This window comes from Canis aureus, chromosome 29 (genome assembly GCF_053574225.1).
Source record: "Canis aureus isolate CA01 chromosome 29, VMU_Caureus_v.1.0, whole genome shotgun sequence".
NCBI classification, from domain to species: Eukaryota; Metazoa; Chordata; class Mammalia; order Carnivora; family Canidae; genus Canis; species Canis aureus.
The window spans coordinates 31,370,721-31,394,723 of NC_135639.1; the positions used below are offsets into that span (position 1 = coordinate 31,370,721).

The 24,003-nt window shown below is 36.7% G+C and overlaps 1 protein-coding gene across 2 annotated transcripts in view; it reads left to right on the top strand.

The window, feature by feature from the left end:
• The window catches only part of TM9SF3 (transmembrane 9 superfamily member 3), a 68,317-nt gene that overhangs the window by 3,609 nt on the left and 40,705 nt on the right, over window positions 1–24,003 (top strand). The window contains exons 1-5 of one of the 2 annotated variants that reach the window (XM_077878168.1): window positions 2,132–2,240; window positions 6,458–6,653; window positions 17,356–17,478; window positions 20,832–20,992; window positions 22,032–22,109. In XM_077878168.1, coding sequence (XP_077734294.1) covers window positions 6,488–6,653; window positions 17,356–17,478; window positions 20,832–20,992; window positions 22,032–22,109 — 528 coding nt within the window. In that variant the 5' untranslated portion in view covers window positions 2,132–2,240; window positions 6,458–6,487. Of the gene's footprint in view, window positions 1–2,131; window positions 2,241–6,457; window positions 6,654–17,355; window positions 17,479–20,831; window positions 20,993–22,031; window positions 22,110–24,003 lie in introns of those variants that run through there. The other variant, XM_077878167.1, reaches the window with a different exon arrangement.

Consider the following 24,003-nt stretch of genomic DNA (forward strand, 5'->3'; position numbering starts at 1 on the left):
TGAGTGAAAGGTATAGAAGGTGTGGTTTATGCTTATTTGGTTTTCTGAAACTCAGAGAACTTGGAAACATCTATAGTTAGATTGCCATGTCTCCCAAGATTCCAAAGGACTCTGTTAGAAAGATTTCAAATTGAGAATCAGAATTTTAGAACTGGGAAGACTTGAGATCATTTAATCCAACACATTCATTTTCCTAATAGCCTGAAGAGGCCTAGTGACTCTCTAGTCCTTTTTTTCCCCTACTGTCTTGTAGGTATAGTTTCCATAGTAATACTATGTAAAGATGTCAGCACCAAAAACCAATAATGAAGGGCACCAGAATCTTAACGCATTTTCTGGTTTGTACTGTAGCCTTGAAGTTTTATGGGTTCTGTTTCCTCAGGATCACAAAGTCAATTTTTTTTGTCTCTTACATGCCTATGTTCGGTGCTTAGCACAGTGGTATTTAATCAGTGCTTGTTGAGTGACTTGAGTAATTAGGGAGCTACTAGGGACAAGAATATGCAGTGTTAGAAGCGTGAAACCCTATTGCTTAAAGCACAGTAAACAAATCCAGACCATTGTTCACTTAAGATACAGAGTCTTTGGGATGCCTATTGTGATTTAGGGCCCTAATTAGGCTAAATCCCATTTCTTTGTGGCCCATTGTACCTCTACTAGGTAATGTCAGAAGGACCTGATCTGTGCCTGGAGTAGCCTGCACTCAGTCTCTACTATAGACAGTTATACCATTGAGTGATTTCAGGAATAGTTTGTTTGCTTTCCTTTGGCAAATAGCAGCTTTTGTCTTTGTCTCTGTTGGGAGTATAGGAACTCTTAAAACTTACTTGAAGATTTATAAAGAGAATAAACTGTTTACTACAGGTGAATTTGTGAGTACTTTAATATAGATCAGTTTTAGGAAATGCTATAATTCGTTGTCCTATTTTCAGCTGTACTCTATGGTAGACCAAAAGTTTATTTAGGTACAAGGCTATTTTGAGAGAGGGAGAGAGGGGGAAAGAGAGCATGGTTATCTCAATAGACTATCCAAAAATATACTTCTTTATTTTGTAATTTGTATTAAAATTGTGTTGTTTTAAATAAAAGATTGAAATGATTTCTGAAACACTTTCAGGACTAGATTTTACTCTCTCAGATATGTATTTTAAAACAAACATGTGTCTTTTACCTCATCACATGAAGGTGGTAGCATTTGGATGCTTATTCTGAGCCCTTGGTCCTTTGCCTGTGAATATAAATTCTCATTTCTTTATTCAGATTTTACATGAGTACAACAGTAACACTATCTCCTGAAGTATTCTTCCTGAGAAAAAGCAATTCATGATCTCTATCAAGGAGGGAAATTTCTGTGTCTCCCTTTTCTCAGCACATAAACAGTATTTAAGTAAGAGAGGCCTAACATTGGTGACATCCTGAGAATAAAGGTCATGCTTTTAGAAATTAGAACACAAGCAGCTTCTTAGGAAGGATTTTTCTTTAGGGTAGATTAAAGGTTCAGATGGAAAAGTTGTTCGGTATCCAGTACTGTTGTCAGTTGCTTTGTACAACTGTCCTTTTTTCATATTTTCATTCAATTTTTGCTCTTTAATGAAGCCAACTAGCCATTAGCAAAAGTTTAGTCCTGAGTTTGTAAGCTTGATACTAATTAGTTGTATGATCTTGGACAAGTTATTTAACATCTCTGTTCTTTAGTTTGTTTATTTTAATGTGTAAAATGGGGAAATAATAAGACCTATCTAATAAAATTTTGAAAGGATTAAATATTCATGCAAAGTCCATAGAACTATGCCTAGCACGTAGTGTGTGCTTATTGTTAGCTAATAATACTGTTGGAAAAGATGGTGAGATCATGTTAGGGGTTGGTCTGTTATGGCTTTGCCTGAGGACTGGAGGGTTTGAGAAAGGAGGATTTGAGTAGCTTTAAAGGATTAGCTAAGTGGTGAGGAGGGCATTATAGATTTGAGGGATGCTATGAGAAACAAGGTGGAAAAGGAAAGGAAGGGAAGGTACTATAAGGCCATTTTGACTGGAGTGGACAGCCCAGAAATTCAGGGTAACAGTGAAACTCTTCTGAGAACTGGAAAATGAGTAGAATGGTGAGGTCTTTACCTCCTTTCATTTGGCTACTTTGCAGAAAAACTTCATGGAAGGAGCTACAGCCATGCTCAGGGATCCCCTGATCCACTGATGTGCTTCCTTTACTTTTTTCCTCCCCTTCTTCTGGTTATACTCTACAGGTAGGTTATAAAACTTCGTCTTTCTCAGTGTCATTGGCCAACTCAAGAGTTTTTCCAAGGAAAGGGTTTATTTATTTATTTTATAAAGTTTTTATTTATTTATATATTTATGAGAGACACACAGAAGCAGAAACTTAGGCAGAGGGAGAACCCTGCTCCATGCAGGGAGCCTGATATGGGACTTGATCCCAGGACCCCGGGACCACGCCCTGAGCCAAAGACCAGATGCTCAACCACTGAGTCACCCAGCTGTCCCTCCAAGGAAAGGATTTAAAAAGAGCTTGCTAGGACTTCATGGAATGTTTTGAACGTGATGTATAGCTTTTTAGCCACAGGTAGAGAGAGGAGCCTTACCTGTTGCCCTCTTCCAGCAGACTGGTGGAGGTCAGAGACTTTCTCTGCAGCTTTAGGGAAAGGAAAGGTTTTTTTCTCTTTAAAAAGTTGTGTGAAGTCTTTCTTTTGATATTTTCTAATTTCAAAACATTTTTTTTAAAGATCTTATTTATTCACGAGGGACACAGAGAGAGAGAGAGAGAGGCAGAGACACAGGCAGAGGGAGAAACAGGCTCCATGCCTGACGTGGGACTCAATCCTGGGTCTCTAGGATTACGCCCTGGGTGGAAGGCGGCGCTAAACCGCTGGGCCACCAAGGCTGCCCTAATTTCAAGACATTTTTTTTTTTTAAGATTTATTTATTTATGATAGACATAGAGAGAGAGGCAGAGACACAGGAGGAGGGAGAAGCAGGCCCATGCCGGGAGCCTGATGCGGGACTCGATCCCAGGACTCCAGGATCACGCCCTGGGCCAAAGGCAGACGCCAAACCTGCTGAGCCACCCAGGGATCCCCAATTTCAAGACATTTTTAAGACACATTTTCTCTCTTGAAAAAGAACTCTTGGGAGCACTTACTCTAAGGGATAATCAAGAACTGCAATGAAAAGTAACATTTTAGGTTCATTATATTGACCATGGTTTGCATAAGGGAGTGATGTAAAAGAAAAGAAGCATTTTTACCTTAATATTCACCCTAATTACACCCTCCATATGTGTATGTGTAGTTATATGTATGAAGGTGTGTATATATTACCTATGCATATTTCTGATTATTATTTCAGTCCTCTTTCCAGGACTCTGGGGCTACAGAATGGTGTAGGTTTTGTGACTGCACTTTCCATCGTATCATCACAAATCGATTGCTCTGTTCAGGTTTCATGAATGGTTAAAATAAGTGACTTCAGAATGTGTAGTTTAATGTAAACTGTGACCCTTCGGTTATTTTAGCCTTGTTTGTTTGTATGAAATAAATGAATGCCCTATTTTAACAAGTATTTATGTTCAAGTTTTTGTCTATTTTTAAAGTAATTATGAGTATTGGAATTTATAGAAAGTGTTTTTGTGCTTATTTTTACAAGTAACATTTAAACATTGCTGCAGACTTAGCACGATTAATGACAAGGTCCTCATTGATAGATCCTCTTGTTCAGCATTCTCATCTTAAGTGGATGTATTTTGTTACCTCCCCTTTTTTCTCTCAAAGGCTACTATTGCAATCAGTGCACATATTAGCCAGTACACATACCTCAAATTTTTTCTTTTTTAGTAAGTTCCTAATGAACTTTACATGTCAGCATTTTCCGGTGTTTTCCCATCATATTTATTAATGACTTTTTGTGTACAGAGAGTTTTCTGCCTAACAGGCAGGTTTCATTTCTAATACCAACGTTTGTCAGTTGATACTTGATTGGTTTAGCTCACTGCTTTGAGAATTCCTATGGTATATCCATCTCTATATTTAGCAGAAAGGGGTACCTTGATTAATTAGTGCTATGTGACCATGAACATTGAATGGAAGAGTGGTGGCATATATAGCTTTCTGTCAGCTGAATAGAGATGTATGATATATTCAGACCTTTGATTAATTCCTTCATACATGAAGATTATCAACTGTTTTTCTGAATTCACTTGAAACAGCTTATGATTTCCTATATTGTTATTCATTCTGACTCTTCTCTGCCAAGGCAGAACTAATCATTCCTTTACTGTTGCTACAATGGCTCTTTATTACCTTAATTTTAACACTTATTTTTTCATCATTAATCATTTACTTGTCTGGCTCCATTATGGATTGTGAACTTCTTAAGGGAAAAGACAGCATTTTAATTATCTGTGCATTGACCCTTGAACAACATGAGTTTGAACTGCATAGGTCCACTTACAAGCAGAATTTTTTTCCCCATAAGTACAGTACAGTATGATAAAATGTATTTTCCTTAACATTTTCTTAACATTTTCTCTAACTTACTTTATTGTAAGAATATAGCATATAATATATATAACATACAAAATATGTTAATCAATTGTTTATGTTGCCGATAAGGCTTCTGGTCAACAGTAGGCTATTAGTAAAGTTTTTGGAGAGTCAAAAGTTACATATTGATTTTTGACTGCAGGGGGGTTGGTAACCCTAACCCTGCATTGTTCAAGGGTCACCTGTGTATCCTTAACACCTAAGTTGTGCTTGGTATTTGTCTCATATATTCAAAAAGTAAGATTGTTATTTTCTTAATGACCTGGGTGATATCTTATTTGAGCAGTGAGACATTTATCTTATTTGAAGATGAGGTAATGCTCTTAGGGTGCCAGTGGTGTGAATCAATTGGAAGAGGTAGATGCTTTGGGTAGAGGTAGACAAGTCAAAGTTTTTGGGAATACAGAGGGACTTGGGGTTTGAGTCTCCTGAGAGAATGGTGGTACCATTAGAAAAACAAAGATGAAAGGCTAGATTTGGGTGGGATGAGTAATGTTTTTGGAGAGGTTGGATTTTTTTTTTTTAAAGATTTTATTTATTCTTGAGAGACAGAGAGAGACAGAGACAGACAGAGAGGCAGAGACACAGGCAGAGGGAGAAGTAGGCTCCATGCAGGAAGCCTGACGTGGGACTCGATCCTGTGTCTTCGGGATCACGCCCCGGGCGGAAGGCGGCACTAAACCACTGAGCCACCTGGGCTGTCCAGAGAGGTTGGATTTTGATAAATGTTTGTATATTAGTTTTAGATGGAGGACTGAAGGTAGGAATTTGGTAGTTTTGGTTAGTTGGATAGCTTCCTTTGTTATATGCTCCATAGCACCTTACTTTATTATATATAATTGTTAGTTCAGTATCCATCTTTCCCTTTAGGCTCTGAGCTCCAATCGGGAAGGGAACATGTTTGTATCCTCAGTTACAAACATAATTATTGGCATATGGCAGGCACTCCGTAAATAATTGTTCAGTGATTTAACTTCTGCACTAGTAGTTGACTTAAATTGTATCCAGTGGTCTCTTCAATTTATGTTGCTAATTAGGATTACTAGTTTTAAAATTATTTGGGTAATTACTTTTCATAGAATCATTGGAATTTTAAACTTGAGATCTTAGTAATCTTTGGCATGCTGGAAAGGTGAAGTCATCTAACCAAAGTCATTGGACCACACTCCAGATTTAGCTACATACAGTATTTACTGAAGGGGAGAGCCAGTTATTTTTTCAAAGAAATATGTATACAGTGCATGTCTTTCAGGCTAATAAAAGGGGGGGAAGATAGAATGGTGGCTTGAATGGACTGTGAAGATTTCGTAGTATGGCTTTCTCTTGTTTAGTCATTTCTCTCCTGTCTAGTCCTTTGACCAATGGCCATGGAAAAGATTAGACAGGAGATGAACTTTTATTTGCCCTTGCTGCAACACTAGATTTTTTAGTTTCTAATGATTACCATGAGGTTCTAGATAAGCTATTGATTTTCTTTCCTCCTTCCATTTCCATATTAGCATGGTGAATAATGTTGGTTCTGGGTTCATCATTATTTGATGTGCTATTGGACTTTGTTTAAACAATACCTTTGGTAAATTAGGCTTAAGAAAAGGTGGATCTGTTTGAGACCACAATCAGAAGATACAATTTTAAAATTCACCAAGTGTTGGGGTGCCTGTTATGTGTCTGACTCTTGATCTCAGGGTCTTGATTTCTAATTTTGACTTCATTGCCTATAAGCATAAAAATCACCAAGTGTCTTTTTTAAGATGTGGACATTGATCATCGGATTAAAATAGATTTCCAGTATTTTATTTTATAGTTTCTCAGACAATACACTATTGTTTAGCACAAATAACAAATATTTCCTTAATTTGAAGTAAGTTTTTTAAAAAAACATATTATGATTTGCTTTTCTGTCTCAGTATCAAGATAAAGAAGAAGTTGTCTTGTGGATGAATACTGTTGGGCCCTACCATAATCGCCAAGAAACATATAAGTACTTTTCACTTCCATTCTGTGTGGGGTCAAAAAAAAGTATCAGTCATTACCATGAAACTCTGGGAGAAGCACTTCAAGGAGTTGAATTGGAATTTAGTGGCCTGGATATTAAATTCAAAGGTAAGTAAACCTTAATAGTCCATATAATACAAGTTAGATTGTAGATCAGGGTTTCTCAAGCTTGGCACTATCAACATTGGGACCATATGATTCTTCTTTGTGGGAGGCCATGCTGTACATTGTAGGATATTTAGCAGAGTTTTTTTTTTTTTTTAATTTTTATTTATTTATGATAGTCACAGAGAGAGAGAGAGGCACAGAGACACAGGCAGAGGGAGAAGCAGGCTCCATGCACCGGGAGCCCGATGTGGGATTCGATCCCGGGTCTCCAGGATCGCGCCCTGGGCCAAAGGCAGGTGCCAAACTGCTGTGCCACCCAGGGATCCCTTTAGCAGAGTTTTTGGCCTCCACCCAGTAGATGCCAGTAGCACCCTCCAGTTGTTAAAACCAAAACTATCTTCAGACATTGCTGATTGGTCCTAGAGAATCATGGCTCTAGATTAAAAAAAAAAAAAATGTTTTAATCTACAACTTAAGTGAATTGTATTTAGAAAAGTATGTTAGTAATGAAGAATTATTTTGAATATTTGTGAAATAATAAAATAAATAATTGTTAATAAAACTCTACTTCCCCTAACCTATTTCTTTCTGAAAAGTCATTTCTAGTAAACCTTCTATGATTGGATATATGTGGTTGGGGAAGACCTTCATAGATTCATAAATTCTGGAGATGCAGGTGGATAGATAGTATATGGATAGATACTTAAACATTTTGTGTAAAGCCTCAGATCCACACTTGTACCACTGGCTTGGAATGTATTAATCAGTGTGCATTAATTTACTCTCTCAATTCCTATAAGATAGTGTGGTTTTAAAATTTTTTAAGTCAAAGACTTGTTAAAATTGGAAAAAATCCTGATCAATTTATTATGTTGGTATGTATTCTATCAGGCCCTGTAACTGTGTTTAAACTTTTAATTTTCCTCTGTAAAGTTTGCCAGAGAGTGTATTTCCTGCATAGACATTTTTAACTCAGTGAGCAGAAGCCTGAGTAATTGAATTTTTACAGGATCTTTGATTAGGCATCTTGATTTTTGAATAGAACTTGGATCTTGTAATCAGGAGCTTTGAATTTTAATCCTGTTTCTTTTACTGTATTGATTTTACTGAAGTTCTTTACTCTGATTTTGACTTCATTGTCTATAAGCGTAAAATGAATAGTAACTGACTTCTGGTATTTTTGTACTTTTGAAAGGAGGATGTGAATTGAGATATTTTATTTATTTATTTTTAAAGATTTTATTTATTTATTTGAGACAGAACATGCCATCCAGAGAGAGAGCATGAGCGGGGATAGGGCCTGAGGGAGAGGGAGAAGCAGACTTTCTACTGAGCTGAGAGCCGGACATGAGACTTGATCCTAAGACCTCAGGACCATGACCTGAGCCAAAGGCAGACATGTACATAACCCACTGAGCCAACCAGACACCCTGAATTGAGATATTTTAAAATAATATATTAAAGATAATGCTTAATTTTGCTTGGTTAAATTTTATTCTTGTTTTTATAGTATTTTTTGTTACAATTATGGAAAATCAGTATATATTTTTGCATTCTTCTCCCCTGCTCTGCTTCACCACTATATTCTTTGAGGCTTAATTATAAAATTAAGTTGTGACTTTAAACCATAGTGGCCTGGGCTGTAACTTTATAAATTATTATAAACATGCCCTGAGGCTTGTGTTTTAATTTAATCAGGTAACCTAAATATTTAATTGCAAGTAAGAGGAAAGCTTAGACTAGTGTGTGGGATCTTTGAGAACCTCAGTCCTATGTTTATTCACATAACTTTCTCCTTTTTCATGTTTGGTACACATTTCTAGTTTACTAAAGAGGAACCAGAGAGAGCGAATAGGCAAAAACTCTGAGTCCTACTATGGACAGATTTCATCACTTTTTGAAATCCTTGCCCTGTTTACTAAAGAAGAGTAATCATTCAGCTGTCTTCACCTTTTTTTTTATTAGTTACTTGAGGCTGAAATGGAAAGATTGTTTAGATAGAGGGAAAGAGTTTTCATAGACTATAAAAGTGGGGTTTATTTTACTTTCTGACTGAGCAACATTAGATGAAAAGAACAAGAGCTGGCCAGGTGTTATTCCCCAAGAGTTGGCGGTTCTTCGGAGTCTTGTTAGCTCTATACCTCCAACGCAGATATGCTGCTAAGGGAGCTGCTAAATTAAGTGGTCCAGATGAAAAAGTAAATGCTGATTACATTTCTCTTTCTGCTATAGTCCCTTGCTTGCCCTGTTCAGAGGCATAGTTGGTCATGCTTTGAAAAATGTTTTATGAGGTTTCCTGGTTATTTATACTATCATAGAATTTTAAAGGTTGGATGCACCTTAGATATTGTGTCATTTGACTTCCCCTTAGTAAGGCCCAGAGATGAAGTGATTTGCCCAAGGCATATCACAGCATACTGATAATGCCATGGAAACTATAATCTTCTGTCCCTGTGTGAATTATAGAAATATTTATATTATTAATCTTTTAATCTCTCATGTATTTAATTTTTAAAGGTTCTTCTGAAGGCATAAGAAAACAACATTTTGGAAATATTTTTAAACTAGAAAAAAATATATACACACACATTCATACACACATGTGCACATAGATATACACATACACCTTTTTAAAAATTTAGTAGGTTCTGTCAGGCTAAATGGATTGGTATTTCATGAAATGAAGGTCACTAAATATATTTTTAGGGAACTAATAATAGTATGTATGTATGTATGTATGTATTTATTTATTTATTTATTTATTTATTTATTTATGATAGACACAGAGAGAGAGAGAGAGAGAGAGAGAGAGAGGCAGAGACACAGGCAGAGGGAGAAGCACGCTCCATGCCGGGAGCCCGATGCGGAACTCAATCCCGGGACTCCAGGATTGTGCCCTGGGCCAAAGGCAGGCGCCAAACCACTGAGCCACCCAGGGATCACCGAAACTAGTAATAGTTTTTTTTTTATTTTTTTATTTTTTATTTTTTTGTTATTTTATTATTTTATTTTTTAATTTATTTTTTATTTTATTTTTTTATAGTAATAGTCTTAGTAATAGTCTAATGTAGGATGCCTCTTACTTGAGATTTTACATACAACTTTTTTCCCCCTAATGTTATATACTACCACTAGGCAAAATACTAAATTGAGGACATTTAGGGAAAATAAAAAAGAGAAGGACAGAATTAAATGGAGTATCTTTGAACCAGGCCTGAATTCATTATCCTGTGATTTTAGAGGGTACCTCTTGGAACCTTACTGTTGTGGAAAAAAGCACAGCAAGAGACTTGATGTGTCCCATTGCCAGCTCTGCCTTCCCGTGTAGTTATGGGCAAATTATTCTACCTCTTTGATCTCATTTTCCTCATCTGAAATGAGGGAAATAATATCTATTTGATAGGATTGTTATTTGATTTAAATAAGGTAATTTATGTGGATCATTTATCAAAGTTTCTGATACATAGTTTACATTTTAAAAATGGTCATTGATATGGATACTAATAGCACATAATGTGGGTCTCTAGTTCCAACTTAATTTGTCATTAGCAATTATGAAATGTTAAATTAGGATTTGATTTATCCTCAGGCTGTTGCACTAGACCACGGGGTACTTTAGTTCATTCTTCTAGGGCAGGGATAGTGGCATTCTTGCTTACTCTCTTGCATCTTTAGCTTTTAAGACATTATAAGCTCTTAATAAATTGTGTAGCATCTGGGCAGTTTGTGCCTAGCTGCTCTTTAGATAACTGGTTTACTATGATTTTTAGATGATCTGGAATAGTAGTTCCTAACCGGGGGAGGTCACTATCCACTCCCATTTCCCTTCATTTGAGAATTCTTGCAGTATAATGAAAAATATTGTTGAAAAACTGATAACTCTTAAAGGATTCATTTCTCCCATTTATTCTGTTGATCCTCTTTTGAATTTTCTTTTCCTCTAATATCCCAACTTAACAGAGGGATGAAATTATTTCTTTTTTTTATGAAATTATTTCTTAAGTATTTCTTCTGCTTCTCTGGAGTGAAGTGGTAAGTTGAGAGTACTGCAGGTAGAGAGAAATGCCAAGGGCTGCTTAGAGTCTTAAATATTTCGAATTCAATGATTCTCATTCTTGATGATTTTTCATCCTCAACATTATGAGGTGTATTATCCTTATTTTTCAGGTGAGAAGTTGGGGCCCATAGGTTAAGTAACTTGTCCAAGGGTTGACAAATGGAAGGTGACAGTAAGGATTTGAACCTAGGGAGCACAGTCCTAGAGTTTGAGCTTTTAACCACTATGTAATGTTTTCCTCCAGATACCTGTCTGGTGGTAAAGGCCTGATTGCCAAAGGTGGGGAAAGGGCTGGGGAAGTGGCAGGTCCTTTCATTTAGCCTAAAGATTTTTTGCTTAAGTTTATCTCCTCTCCCTGTTTTCAGCTCTCCCTGCTTCCCATAATTCTGCAGCTTCTATGGTGGAGTTCTATAGGAGAAGGTGCCTCTGGTCTAGTGGAGGAGGGAATTGAGGTTATTTATCTAGCTTTGTGGAGGGTAGAGAAGAACTTGGACATCCAAGCCTTCCATAAACTTTTTTTTTTAAGATTTATTTATTTATTTATTCAGAGAGAGAGAGACAGAGACAGAGACAGAGACACAGGCAGGGGGAGAAGTAGGCTCCATGCAGGGAGCCCGATGTGGGACTTGGTCTGGGGCCTCCAGGATCACACCCCGGGCTGTAGGCAGCGCTAAACCGCTGTGCCACCAGGACTGCCCGCATAAACGTATTTTTTTTACACAGTTCCCCGATGTGTTCAGCCCTAGATTTGTCCCCTACTTTTTGATGTGTGTGATGCCTTCCTGAGTGACTCAAGTATCTCTTATGTTCTGTGACATCAACCCCCTTCTGTTTTGGTTTCCTTTGCTTTGTTGGTCATTTGCCATCTTTTCTCCATTTTCAATTTTCTAAAAATATGTTGAAACCTTTTCTTACTGTCTTTTTGTCCTTGTGTACTACATCCTTTTTATTACTTTATTAGAGACATTTTAATGGAGTTTCAGGAGGGGAAAGACCACATACTTGTGGTTAATCTGCCTTGTTTAATTGGAAGTCTGGGAACTCTGTGCCATATTTTGTCCTCCTCGTTTCAACCAAAGTGTTTTAGCTGGATCAAATAATTTGAATCTGGTATTGAATCTTCAGTCTGGGTATTTTGAATTCTTGATGTTTGCAGTTCCTTAAACCTTGTGCTAACTACAAAGTTGAATAGCATGGCTTTTTAGAAATTCTTATCCAAGCCATTGATAACATTGTTCTACTTCCAGATTGATACCTTTTTTCCCCCAAAAGGATGTATATGTATATATATATTTTTCTGATTTTGATGTGGTGATGTAGGATCAGTGTAAAAAATTTAGAAACTACAGAGAAATGTAAAGAAAATAAAAGTCACCTGGTTGTGATTACTACTAACATTTTCTTCCGTCCTTCTTTCTTTACATTCATCCACATAATTTAGAGTTTTTAAAAATTGGGTTCATGTTATTAGATATGTGATTTCAAAAAATTTATGTAACATATAGTGTTTAGTACTTATTCTTATAATAAGTTATAAATTAGTTTTTACTCTTTTTCTTTTTCTTTTTTCTTTTTTTTTTTTTAAGATTTTATTTATTTATTCATAAGCACAGAGAGAGAGGCAGAGACACAGGCAGAGGGAGAAGCAGGCTCCATGCAGGGAGCCTGATGTGGGACTCGATCCCGGGTCTCCAGGATCATACCCCAGGCTGCAGGCAGCACCAAACCGCTGCGCCACTGGGGCTGCCCAGTTTTTACTCTTTTTAAAACATCTTATGAGCCTGTCTTCATATTGTTAATTAAAAAAAAATTGTTTATAAAATTAAAAAAATGTGTTTATATAATATTGTAGAACCTGAATATTGTAATTTTCCCCATTTCCTAATTATAAGATATTCTGATTATTTTCCTTCCTTCCTTTTTTCCTCCCTTCCTTCCTTGCTTTTTTTTCCTATTGGAAATAACATGTTTGGCTATCCTAGCACATACGTATTTTAATGTGTCTGAGTCTTTTATTAGTATAAATTCTTGGAAATGGAATTATTGAATCAAAGGATGTAAACCTTTTTAAGGCAGTTTTTGATACATGTTGCCTAGATACATGTTTCTAGTCATCTAAAAAAAATGTACAGCTTAAATTGCAGATAGGTTGGTTTATATTGCTTGATTAAAATTACTATGTCAGATTTTCCAGTCCATTTTTTTTTTCATTCAGCAGTTTTTGAGTGTTTACTGCTTTCCAGCACCATGGTAGGCTCTGAATGTACAAAGTTGAACCAGAAGCTCTGGCTTCAGGGATCCATGGGTTCTCTGAAATTATACACTTAGTTTTGTGTGAATGTGCTTTTTTTGAGGGGCAAAGGAGATACTACTTTCTTTGGATTCTTAAAGGGATGTATAGCCCAAGGCAACTTAATACTGTCTGTGAATATATTGACCCTTTTAATCCTTAAGACAACTCTTGGAAGGAGATAGCATAGATATTATCTCTGTTTTAAAGCTGAGGGATCTGAGGCTCATAGAGGTTAAATGACTTGCTTTTATTCACATAGCTAATAAATAGTAGAACCCAAACTAAAACTCAGGTTTCTGCCTATTTCTTTATAAATTTTTGTATAGTGACTTTATGAAAAACTGCCAACTAATTTGAAGTGAAGTAGAGCATTTGTGATTTCCAGCTTGGTAATGCTATCAAAAGAGAAGGCTAAAAACACTAGGCATGGTATGTTCTTAGAGAACTCAAATTATTACCACTATAATTTCACTTGTTTTTTTTTTCATTGTTTTCACTATCCAGTTGTTAGTCTGGAGTATTGTTGTGGATTGGTGACTTATTGGTGGTAGTTTCCAGGATCTACTCTTGCTTTCTGGTTGAAAATCAGTATTAACAGTTGTTGTTATATACCTTTGGTTTTGTTTTTTCCCCCCAGGTAATGTATTTACATTGGTGAAATCTTAATTGTATCCTCTTTAGAATTCATAGGTGTGTATTTCATCTGAGAAAGATACACCCTTTTATAATTTTAAAGCAGTGATTTACGGTGTTTTTTTCAGATCATTTTCCAGTTCTATAGAATGCTGAATAATGAATTGGTATATTCAGGCACATTACATTAGTTATCTTTAGAGCGGCTCACTCCTGAGAGAAGTGCTATTTTAGTTGAACAACCATACTCTTCAATTATTTGTGATGTTTGTATTTGCCCACATGCCTGCAAGAGGAATTTCATTAAAATATGATCAACCAAGGTCCTTTTTACAGCCTGCCATAAAGATAGGTTTTCCCTTTGACCATGTTTCTTTTTTTTTTTTTTTTTTGAAGATTTTATTTATTTATTCATGAGAGACACAGAGACAGAGAGAGGGAGAGAGAGAGAGAGGCAGAGAGAGACACAGGCAGAGGGAGGAGCAGGCTCCACGCAGGGAGCCCGACCTGGGACTCCATCCCGGGTCCCCAGGATCAGGCCCTGGGCTGAAGGCAGCGCTAAACCTCTGAGCCACCCGGGCTGCCCTGACCATGTTTCTTTACTAGATTTTACATCAGTGAAAGATATTCTTCAAGACCTCCTTGTGAATCATTCTGAGATAACTGCTGAAGAATTTCATTTGTTTATATTGGCATTTTCTCATACACACACGTGCATACATGCATGCATGTCCCCTAATCATACACAGATGCTTGTATATGTGCATACTATCATATACTTTGTGTTTTCATTTGCCAAATAAATGGGAAATCGTGCTCTTAAAATTTGCTAAATATTTTATTTGTTTAGTGCCTGTTCTGTGCAGGGTACCGAAATAGGCATAACGGGGGGTAAAAAGGATGTAATCTATATAGACATAGGTCTCAAGGTCTGATGATCTTTTTGAGGAGCTAAGATACTGGTATGAGGTTATGAGGTTTAAGTGGTATAGACCTAGGTACCATAGGGAGGTATGTAGAGAAAGCCATAGACTTTCAGAGAAAGGGAGAAGCTGTGGGATTTGAGAGGTGTTGAGGGGTGCAGAATCAAGGATTACTCTGTGGAGGAGAGGGTAGTGGAATGGGAAATGTTTTAGGATGGACATTTGTGGTGGACTTTCCAGCATAGGCAGAAAAAGCTCAGAGGCTGAGATGTGTGGGAACTGCAGGTAATTGAATTTGACTCGAGTAAAGGGAGAGAGGATGATAGATGGGCAAGAGAGCTGAACTACAGTACATACTGTGAGGAATCTTAAAAGCTTTATGCAGGTCAATGCCATATTGTATATCTCAGAATTTCATACATGTAACTACCACACTGTTAATGGTGATTGTCAGTGAATGTCTGATTTTAACGGCAAGAAGTTTGGTGGCTTTGCAGTGTTTTGCTATGAGGTTTCCCATAGCCCTTTGTTGCTACTACCCAAGCCTGGATGTTTCTGTGCTTCTTTTTATCCCATGGTTGCTGTAGTTGCCAGCTGCCCTTTGTGCATTATCACACTCCATGGAAATCCCATATGGGGATCTCTTGCTACGAGATCTAGCTTCTGTTGGAGGAACCCTTTATAGCCACTACATGGCCTCACTGTCCCTCCCTTCTCTGCTTAGCCTCAGTTTTTGCCATTTTGAAAATCCTAAATTCCTCACTCCCCAAAAGGGCCTTGATAGAAAGGAAATCTCTATGGGACCCATTGTTGTTGGAGACAAGAAAGCAGTTTTCTTCTATTTTGAGAGTATTTCTCTATCCCTCCTTTATGGGACTTCCATGTTTTCCTGCCATCTTGAGTGTTGTGGTTTTGGGGTACCCACTCTGAGCTGACTTACAATAAGGGGAAGCTCTTCTCTTTTGTTGAGGATGGGGGCGACATGTTGCTAGTGTCTGGAGTTCTAACTCAGATTGCTATTTCTCCTGGAAACCATAACATTGTAGCTGGCCAATAATTATGGTTCAGCTGCTATTTATGTTTGAGAAGTTTTAATTAACATTTAAGAAATTTAATATTGTTTCTTGGGGGAATTGTATTTCAAATTCTAAAAAACCAATAATACAGTACAGGAGAACTTAAACTTTTTTTGTGCTTTTTTTGTTGTTATAAAGATATCTCTTTATTTTTATTTATTTTTATTTTATTTTATTTTTTTAAAGATTTTATTTATTCATTCATGGGAGACAGAGAGAGAGAGAGAGAGAGAGAGAGAGAGAGGCAGAGACACAGGCAGAGGGAGAAGCAGGCTTCATGCAGGGAGCCCGATGTGGGACTCGATCCTGGGTCTGCAGGATCAGGCCCTGGGCCAAAGGCGGCGCTAAACCGCTGAGCCACCGGGGCTGCCCTAAAGATATCTCTTTTATTCTAATTGCCTAAGTAATATTCAAAAACAATTTAATAATTTCAGTGGACATCTAGAGTGTTTGTATGTTTTTTGGGTTTTGTTTTATTTGGAAACCAATGACCATAAGCACTTTTTTCCCCCAGTTTTGTTGAGAAATAATGACATATCACTGTATAAGCTTAAGGCATACAGCAGCATGATGGTTTGATTTCACATATTGCGAAAATTTGTGATTACCACAAATAGGTAGAAAGAAAAGAAGGGGGATGCCTGGGTGGCTCACATGGTTAAACATCTGCCTTCAGCTCAGGTCATGATCCCAGGGTCCTAGGATCTGGCTCCACAATGGGCTCTGCTCAGTGGGGAGCCTCCTCCCTCTCCTTCTCCTCCTCCTTCCCATCCCCCACCCCTTACCTCTCCTCCTCCCCTCTCCCTGCTGCTCTGCCTGCTGGTAATCTCTGTCTCTGTCTCTCATTCTCTGTCAAATAAATAAAACCAAAAAAAAAAAAAAAAAAGAGAGAAGGAAGAAGGAAGACAAGAAGTTCTTCCTTGTGATGAGAATTCTTAGGATTTACTCTTAAAGACCTTCCTATATATCATGTAGTAGTGTTAGCTATAGTCATCATGTTATACATTGCATCCCTAGTACTTATTTATAAGCTCAATTTGAAAGCACATTTTTGAAAGGTTTATAGGTCAGAGACCGTCTGAACAATATTGTGGTAGCAGTATTTTTGAAAGCAGTCAAGAGTAGAAATGACTCATCTCTAGGGGGCCTTTGGGTAATTTATGAACAGTGACACCTGCTAGATAGAGGTTTGTATTTTAATCTTCCTAATTATGAATAGTCACTGGGATTCCTCAGAGAATCTCTGGCCTCTAGTGACTTATATTTCCAAGAATGTTAAAATGAATGTTTATCTCAGAGGTCTTTTAGCTAGAAGTTGCTCTCTTGAGGATCATATTTTTAAGTTTTGTATATGTTCAATGAAAACTTTCTAACGTGTTTTAAGCTTTTTTAATTTTTGTTTTTTAAACCAAATTATTCATTTAAAGATTATTTTGTAAATGTTCTTATATAATTTTCTTTACAAAAAGGATAATTTCTTCGTGTAATGTGATAATCATTGAAAATGAAGATAGTTAAATTCTTTTATTTTGAATAAAATCTTAAAACATACATAAAAAAGGAAAGAATTATATACTGAACTCTCATATATTTATCACCCAGATTCAACTATTATGAATACAGACTTTAACTTCAGGAAATGTTGGCTTTTTCTTTTATTATTTTTCCTATAACTATTTTATAAACCAGTGTGCTAATTTGCAATTTTTATCTTATGCAGAGGATGTGATGCCAGCCACTTACTGTGAAATTGACTTAGATAAAGAGAAGAGAGATGCATTTGTGTATGCTATCAAAAATCACTACTGGTACCAGATGTACATAGATGACTTACCAATATGGGGTAGGTATTGTATGTTATATTTAAAGTTTGGGAATATTTGCATAATAAGCATGACTTATGTAATGACTCTTAAGGTGATTGATTGTACACTGAATCAGTTAATATGTTCATTCTGTTCCACAGAATGATTTTAATACCAATTTTATGGTCCCCTGTTACTTGAAGCAGTTTTAACATTGCAAACCTTATTTGAAACTCCCTAAAATATAACTTTTATATAGTATAACTTCAGATTCAAAGAATTAAAAGGTATTTTGAATAATTTGGAATATCCTCCCTGTCCCCATTTTTCTCATATCTTATTTTGGGTTATTCTATCAAATACAATCAAAGGAACTAAATAGGATTTTGGCGTTTTATTTTGGCTTTCTTTCATACTTTCTTTCATGATAGTATGGTTTTTAGATAACACAGCCTCTTGAATTACTTGTTTCACTTGTTCCTATGTTATTTTCCAAAACAGCATATGTTTAAAAAAATTTTTTTAAAGATTTTTATTTTTAAATAATTTCTACATCCAGCAAGGGGTCAGACTTAACAACCCCAGCATCTAGAGTCATGTGCTCTACTGACTGAGTCATTCAGGCATCCCTAAAAATTTTTAATGTTTTAGCTCTTATCTCTATTAATGGAGAAGAGCTATGGCATAGCCAATACAAACCTATGCAGAATCCAAATTTGGGGCACCTGGGTGGTTCAGTGGTTGAGTATCCGCCTTTGGCCCAGGGCATGATCCTGGAGTTCCAGGATCAAGTCCCACATCAGGCTTCCTGCATGGAGCCTGCTTCTCCCTCTGTTTATGTCTCTGCCTCTCTCTGTGCCTCTCATGAATAAATAAATAAAATCTTTATTTAAAAACATTTTTTTTTTAATATAAACAGAATCTTAAAAAAAATCCAAACTTTGTGTGGACTTGATTAAATTATTTTAGTTGTTTTTTTTAAAGGATATATTTACATGTAGCTTGCAGGAGAACAATATTACATAAAGGAATTCATGTTGAAGTGAGTTAGTGTATAGCACATCAGTATAAAATAAGTGAATATTCTAAAGAGGGGGAAGAAACCTGAGTAGTTGTGTACTTATTGCAACTGGCAGGGCATTTGGGACCACAGCTGCTCTTTGTCCTTTTGCATCTCATATGGGTAACAGCTTGCAAGGCACAGAGCTCTGCCAGATGTGTACTAATGACTGGGTAGGGAGAGTCCCATAGCTGGTTTGGCTGCATGAAGATGGTGAACTTGTTAAGAATCTGATTAAATTATTTTAAATGCAAAGCACAGCCAACTATCATTGCCAGCATGTTTGATCATATTATTCTCTTAGTTTTTTTTTTTTTCCCCTCCCTTTGGACACCTGTTCTTATATATAATGAATATTCTAATTCTTAAAATTGTTAGCAGACTACTATATTCGTGAGCAGCAAACTGAAATACTGAACATATCAGACCAGAGTTTAATGTAGTACTAAGATGAAATTTTTAAGAAAGTCAATCTCAAGATATAATTGTATGCATCACTGCTACTCTGTTGCATGTTAATTAGGTGTAAATAGTAGGCATTTCATATAAATGACTATAATTAGTATTACATTAACACAGACATTTTTGTCATCAGCTCTGAGGGTAACAAGAAGATGTGCTGAATATTCACTCAAGATTTCTGAGCCTGTAGTTCAGGAGAACCCATTAGTTAAGGTTTCTTCTTCTTTTGGTGAGAAAGCAGGTTTCTCTCATGTTCTTTTCCATTGCTTTTGGGTTTCTTGTCTGGAACCTTATTAGTCTTTTTTCAGTCATTTCTGTGGGTCAACATGGCAACTGTGCTTTCCTGCCCTAAAATAAATCTTTTATAGCCGTAGGATTCTAGGGTCTACCATGTTTAGGACAGTACATTTGGATGTCCAAGAATGTCTGAACTATGGGAATTCTCATCAGAAAAAAATTCTTATTTGACCTTTTTTGAGGTAAATGTTTCCGTATCTTTTAAAAGCCCATTAGAAAATAGCTTCTTATTTGGTGTAATTGTGTCTTTACCCCCAGAATTTTCATTATAGATAGGTAAATAAACCGTGATGAAATTAATTATCAGAAGAATTTCATTATCTCTCTGCAATCCCAAACACAATGAAACTGTATTCCTTGAATTTGTATCAGTTTGAGAGAACTTTGGTTATTAAGCAAATAATCCTTAATAAGAAATGATCTTTTTTTTCCCTCCAATACTTTAATGAGATGCATTGACCATAGAGGGAAGGCCCTAAAAAGTCACTTTTAGTATAAAGGCTCTTGGGAAGTATATAGGTTTGGGTAGGGAGCATCAGATAAGTAGCTGTCAGTATGAGGGCATAAGAGTAGATCCTCAGGTACCACCTGTTGTCCTGACACTGTTTGGGTCTTCTTTCAGTGCCTCAAATTGGGAACAAAATGATCATCTTAGGGTACCTGGGTGGCTCAGTTGATTAAGTGTCTGCCTGTGCTCAGGTTATGATCCCAGGATCCCACCTAAGCCCTGTATTAGACTCCCTGCTCCTCCCTCTCACCAACTCCTCCATGCTCACTTGCTCTCATATGAATAATTAAAAATCTTAAGAAAAAGCCCAAAACAAAATGATCATTTTAAACTAGTGCCTCATTAACATTTATTTTCAATATTCCTTTCGTTTTGATGTTTTCCCAAGGATAGGTCCAGTACTTGAATCATAAGGAGCAGGCATTTTAAGTTCTGGTACCGGTACACATATGTGCAGCTTGCTTAGGAATGTGTAGATCTTAGGTTATTAGAGAAAGTATTGGACTGGGCCTCTGGAGACCTTGGGTTTTGATTTTAGTTTGACCAGTACTAACTGAATGACTGTGCCAGATGGTGACCGTACTTCCCTGAAATTTTCAGGTATTAGGAAAAATACACACATAAGGTGATAATTATTACAATGAAGGTGAAACTCATGAGAAAACATGAACTTTGAGGATCGAATTAGCGATAGATTATGCTGAGCTGTTCATGGTGTGAGCATGGTTTATGTTTGCCAAGTAGTTAAAGAGTCCAGCCTATACTTTTGCTCTTTTCTAACCATGAATAATAATAATAATATTGCTTGTTTATAAATTTATTTATTTATTTTTATTTTTTTGTATATTTTTTTATTGGAGTTAGATTTGCCAACATATAGTGTAACGCCCAGTGCTCATCCCGTCAAGTGCCCCCCTCAGTGCCCATCACCCATTCACCCCCTCTCCCCACCCACCTCCCCTTCCACTATCCTTTGTATAAAAACTTTTTAATGGGCTTTTAGCTTCTACCATATTTTGAACATGAAGTGATATTACCTTGTATAAAGTGTTACTTGTTTTTAGGTATTGTTGGTGAAGCCGATGAAAATGGAGAAGATTACTATCTTTGGACCTACAAAAAACTCGAAATAGGTTTTAATGGAAATCGAATTGTTGATGTTAATCTAACTAGTGAAGGAAAGGTGAAACTCGTTCCCAATACTAAAATCCAGATGTCATATTCAGTAAGTATTTAAAATAATTGTATATAGGAAGAAGTATTTGTGACCTAATAGCAAAAATTAAGTTTTGTTTTTTTTTTTTTTTATTAAATGAAAATAGGGTGCAACAGAATATTATTAAAACTGTATTTCCTTAATGTAAGTAAACCTCCTAAAGGCAGGGAGATTTGCTTCAGGTCTGTATTAGATACAGTTATGCATTTGCAAGACTTACCATTGGCTACAGCAAAGTTTACCATTATAACTGAGCAATTAGAGCTAAGCCAACCATGTATTTTCATGGTTTCATTTTTAGATTGCAGTATACCTTGTTGCTTCTCTTTCCTTTTTACTGTTGCAGATAGAGATGATGCTGTATTGAAAATTGCTGGATGGATATAGTTTATTATTACCATGTTTTGCTTTTTATCAGTTGGAATAAGATACTCCTGCAGAGTTAAGAGCTTGTCAGAGCTCTTTGAAACTGGCAAGTTAATTCTGTTCCATTAGGATTAAAAACAGTGGAAAGAAGAAAAATCTGTAGGTAGCCTCTCTCTTTGTCAGTTTTTTCCCTGATAAACAGAATGAGTCCATTGCTAGTAGCCAGTTTTTGAAAGTTTTTTTTTAAGCTTATGCATATATATCTAGTGCAAATGATATTTACGTAACTGAACTTATAATGAAGTTTGATTATTGTAATAAAACTAATATAATCTAAAGTCAAAGATGGACGGGTTCTTACTCTAATTCGCCTAGGGTAATTCAGTTCTTTCCACAGTTATCAGGTAAGAGTATATAAGTCAGGAATAGTTAATAGTCCTTGAAAACTGAAATGATTCCTCTAAGTAAAGTTGAAAGTTTTGTTAATATACAGAGAGGAAAATTGGTTACATTTTTATCATAGGTGTTTCAGCTTCTCAACTTGGCAATAACTTACCACCATTTCTCTAGTTTCTCATTTAAGTGTGTAAATCTTTCCTAATTTCGCTCAGAGTTTTGTTATCAGCTTATTAATTAGTTTACTGGCCTTTATTTTTAAGTGAAAAAAAAATTTTTTTTTTAGGTGAAATGGAAAAAATCAGATGTGAAATTTGAAGATCGATTTGACAAATATCTTGATCCATCCTTTTTTCAACACAGGGTAGGTAAATTGTGTATTTGAAGACATTCATTATCTGCTCAGTTAGTTAAAAAACAGCATCTGCCATATGCAGGGCACTGTGTGAAGGCTGGGCAGTTAAAAAATTGGGCTAGTGGTGATTTCACATATCAGCTTAGAGTCCTAGGGTCATAGAAAGTTTTAGAAGAGCAGTCAAAAGCCCCCTTCGTCATGCCAGTGCTTTAAACTGATTTTGAGTGACACGAGGAAAGATATAACAAACCAAAAGGCAGAATATCATTTTTATTATTAATGAGGCTAATATTGAAAAATGTGATGTATCTGTGGACAGGTGGGCTTCTTAATATTGAAACTCAGAATTAGACCGACTTCTTGCACTCAGTGCTGGAGTATTTCAAGCTTCTGTGTATGAGCACTTGCCCTTGAGAAACTTAACGTGTGGAGAAACAGAGCAGAATGTGTACATCCTTTAGCTAGGAAGGGATGAGAATGGAGTGAGATCAGAAACTTACTGGTGGAACATCAAGACTGGGAAGAAATGTCCCCACTCCCCACCAGCAGATACAAGATAGAGCTCAGATACAAGATAGAGCATTGTTGCTGATTTTGTACAGGTGATAGCTTTGTTTTTTTATAGGAAAAAATAGGTTTTATTTTAATGTTTCCCTCCTTCAAGGATGGAGTTGAAAGGACAACAGGGCATAAAGGATGTATATATTCATCTGACTTTCTTCCTGGTCTCTTCTGTCTTTTGATCTTATCTTTTAGACTGGAATTCTGAAGTTTATTGGTAAATCTAAGTTTTTGTGGTCTAAAATTTGTATCATTGCTGCCAGACTTCACCAGAACCTGTCACTACTTTTGATCTTCTCTGGGTCATATTACTACTGGAGCCAAAATTTCCTCCCCAGCCTCTACTTTCCCTACACCCAGTGTGTTCTTTTTAGATGTAGTGTTCACGCAGTCTTGTACATGGTTGAGGGATAGGCACAAATAACTTAGAGAATATTTGAAAATACGAGGGCTCTCAGCTGACACTTCCTAGTGGAAAACCTGAGCCTGCCTTGTTTCTCGTGCCATTGGGTATTGATAACTTGGGGAAAGGCTGCTATTTGGCATTTCACTAGTAGAGCAATGTACCATATTTCTCCTTTCAGCCGTTACTAGTTGAGCACCTGGTAGGTGTCAAGCAAAAGTCAAAGATCTGTGCCCTGTTGGAGCTTACCCTTCTGGTAAGGGGAGACATGTAATAGACATAGTAAGTTAAGGGTATGGTGTGTTCAAAGATATGTCCAAGAAGAAAAAGCAGTGGAGCAAGAGTGCCACAGGCGAGGCTAGTTGCAGTTTGAATATGGTGCTCAGGATAAGTCTCTGAGATGGACTTTGGGTAAAAACTTGAAGGAATTGATGGAAATAAGGAATATGGATATATGGGGGATGAGGAAGAGTATTCCAGTCAGGGGCAACACTTTTGAAAAGCCTGTTTGGTGGGAATGTGTTCAGTGTGCTTGAGGAATAGCCAGGAGGCCAGGTGGCTGGTACAGAATAAGGGGAGGAGTAGTAGATGAAGTCAGAAAGTAGCAGGAGCCAGATCACCCATGGCTGCTGTGGAGACTTTGAATTGCAAAGAAGGGGTATGGTAGTGTTTTCATGGGGTAATGACAAATCTGACTTCTGTTTTAAAAGGATCATTCAAGTTATTCTGTTGAAAAGAGGCCATGTGGGGGAAGGGGAGAAGCAGGGAGACAAGAGGGTATTGCAGCAATGCAGTGAGAATTTGAAGATGGCTCAGACCAAGGTGTAGGGGGGCAGCTGGTGAGAAGGTGTCAGATTGTGAGCATATTGTGAAGGAGAGAGCCAGTTGGATATCCTGATGAATGGGAAGATAAAGAAAGATTAACAAGAACTCTATGGT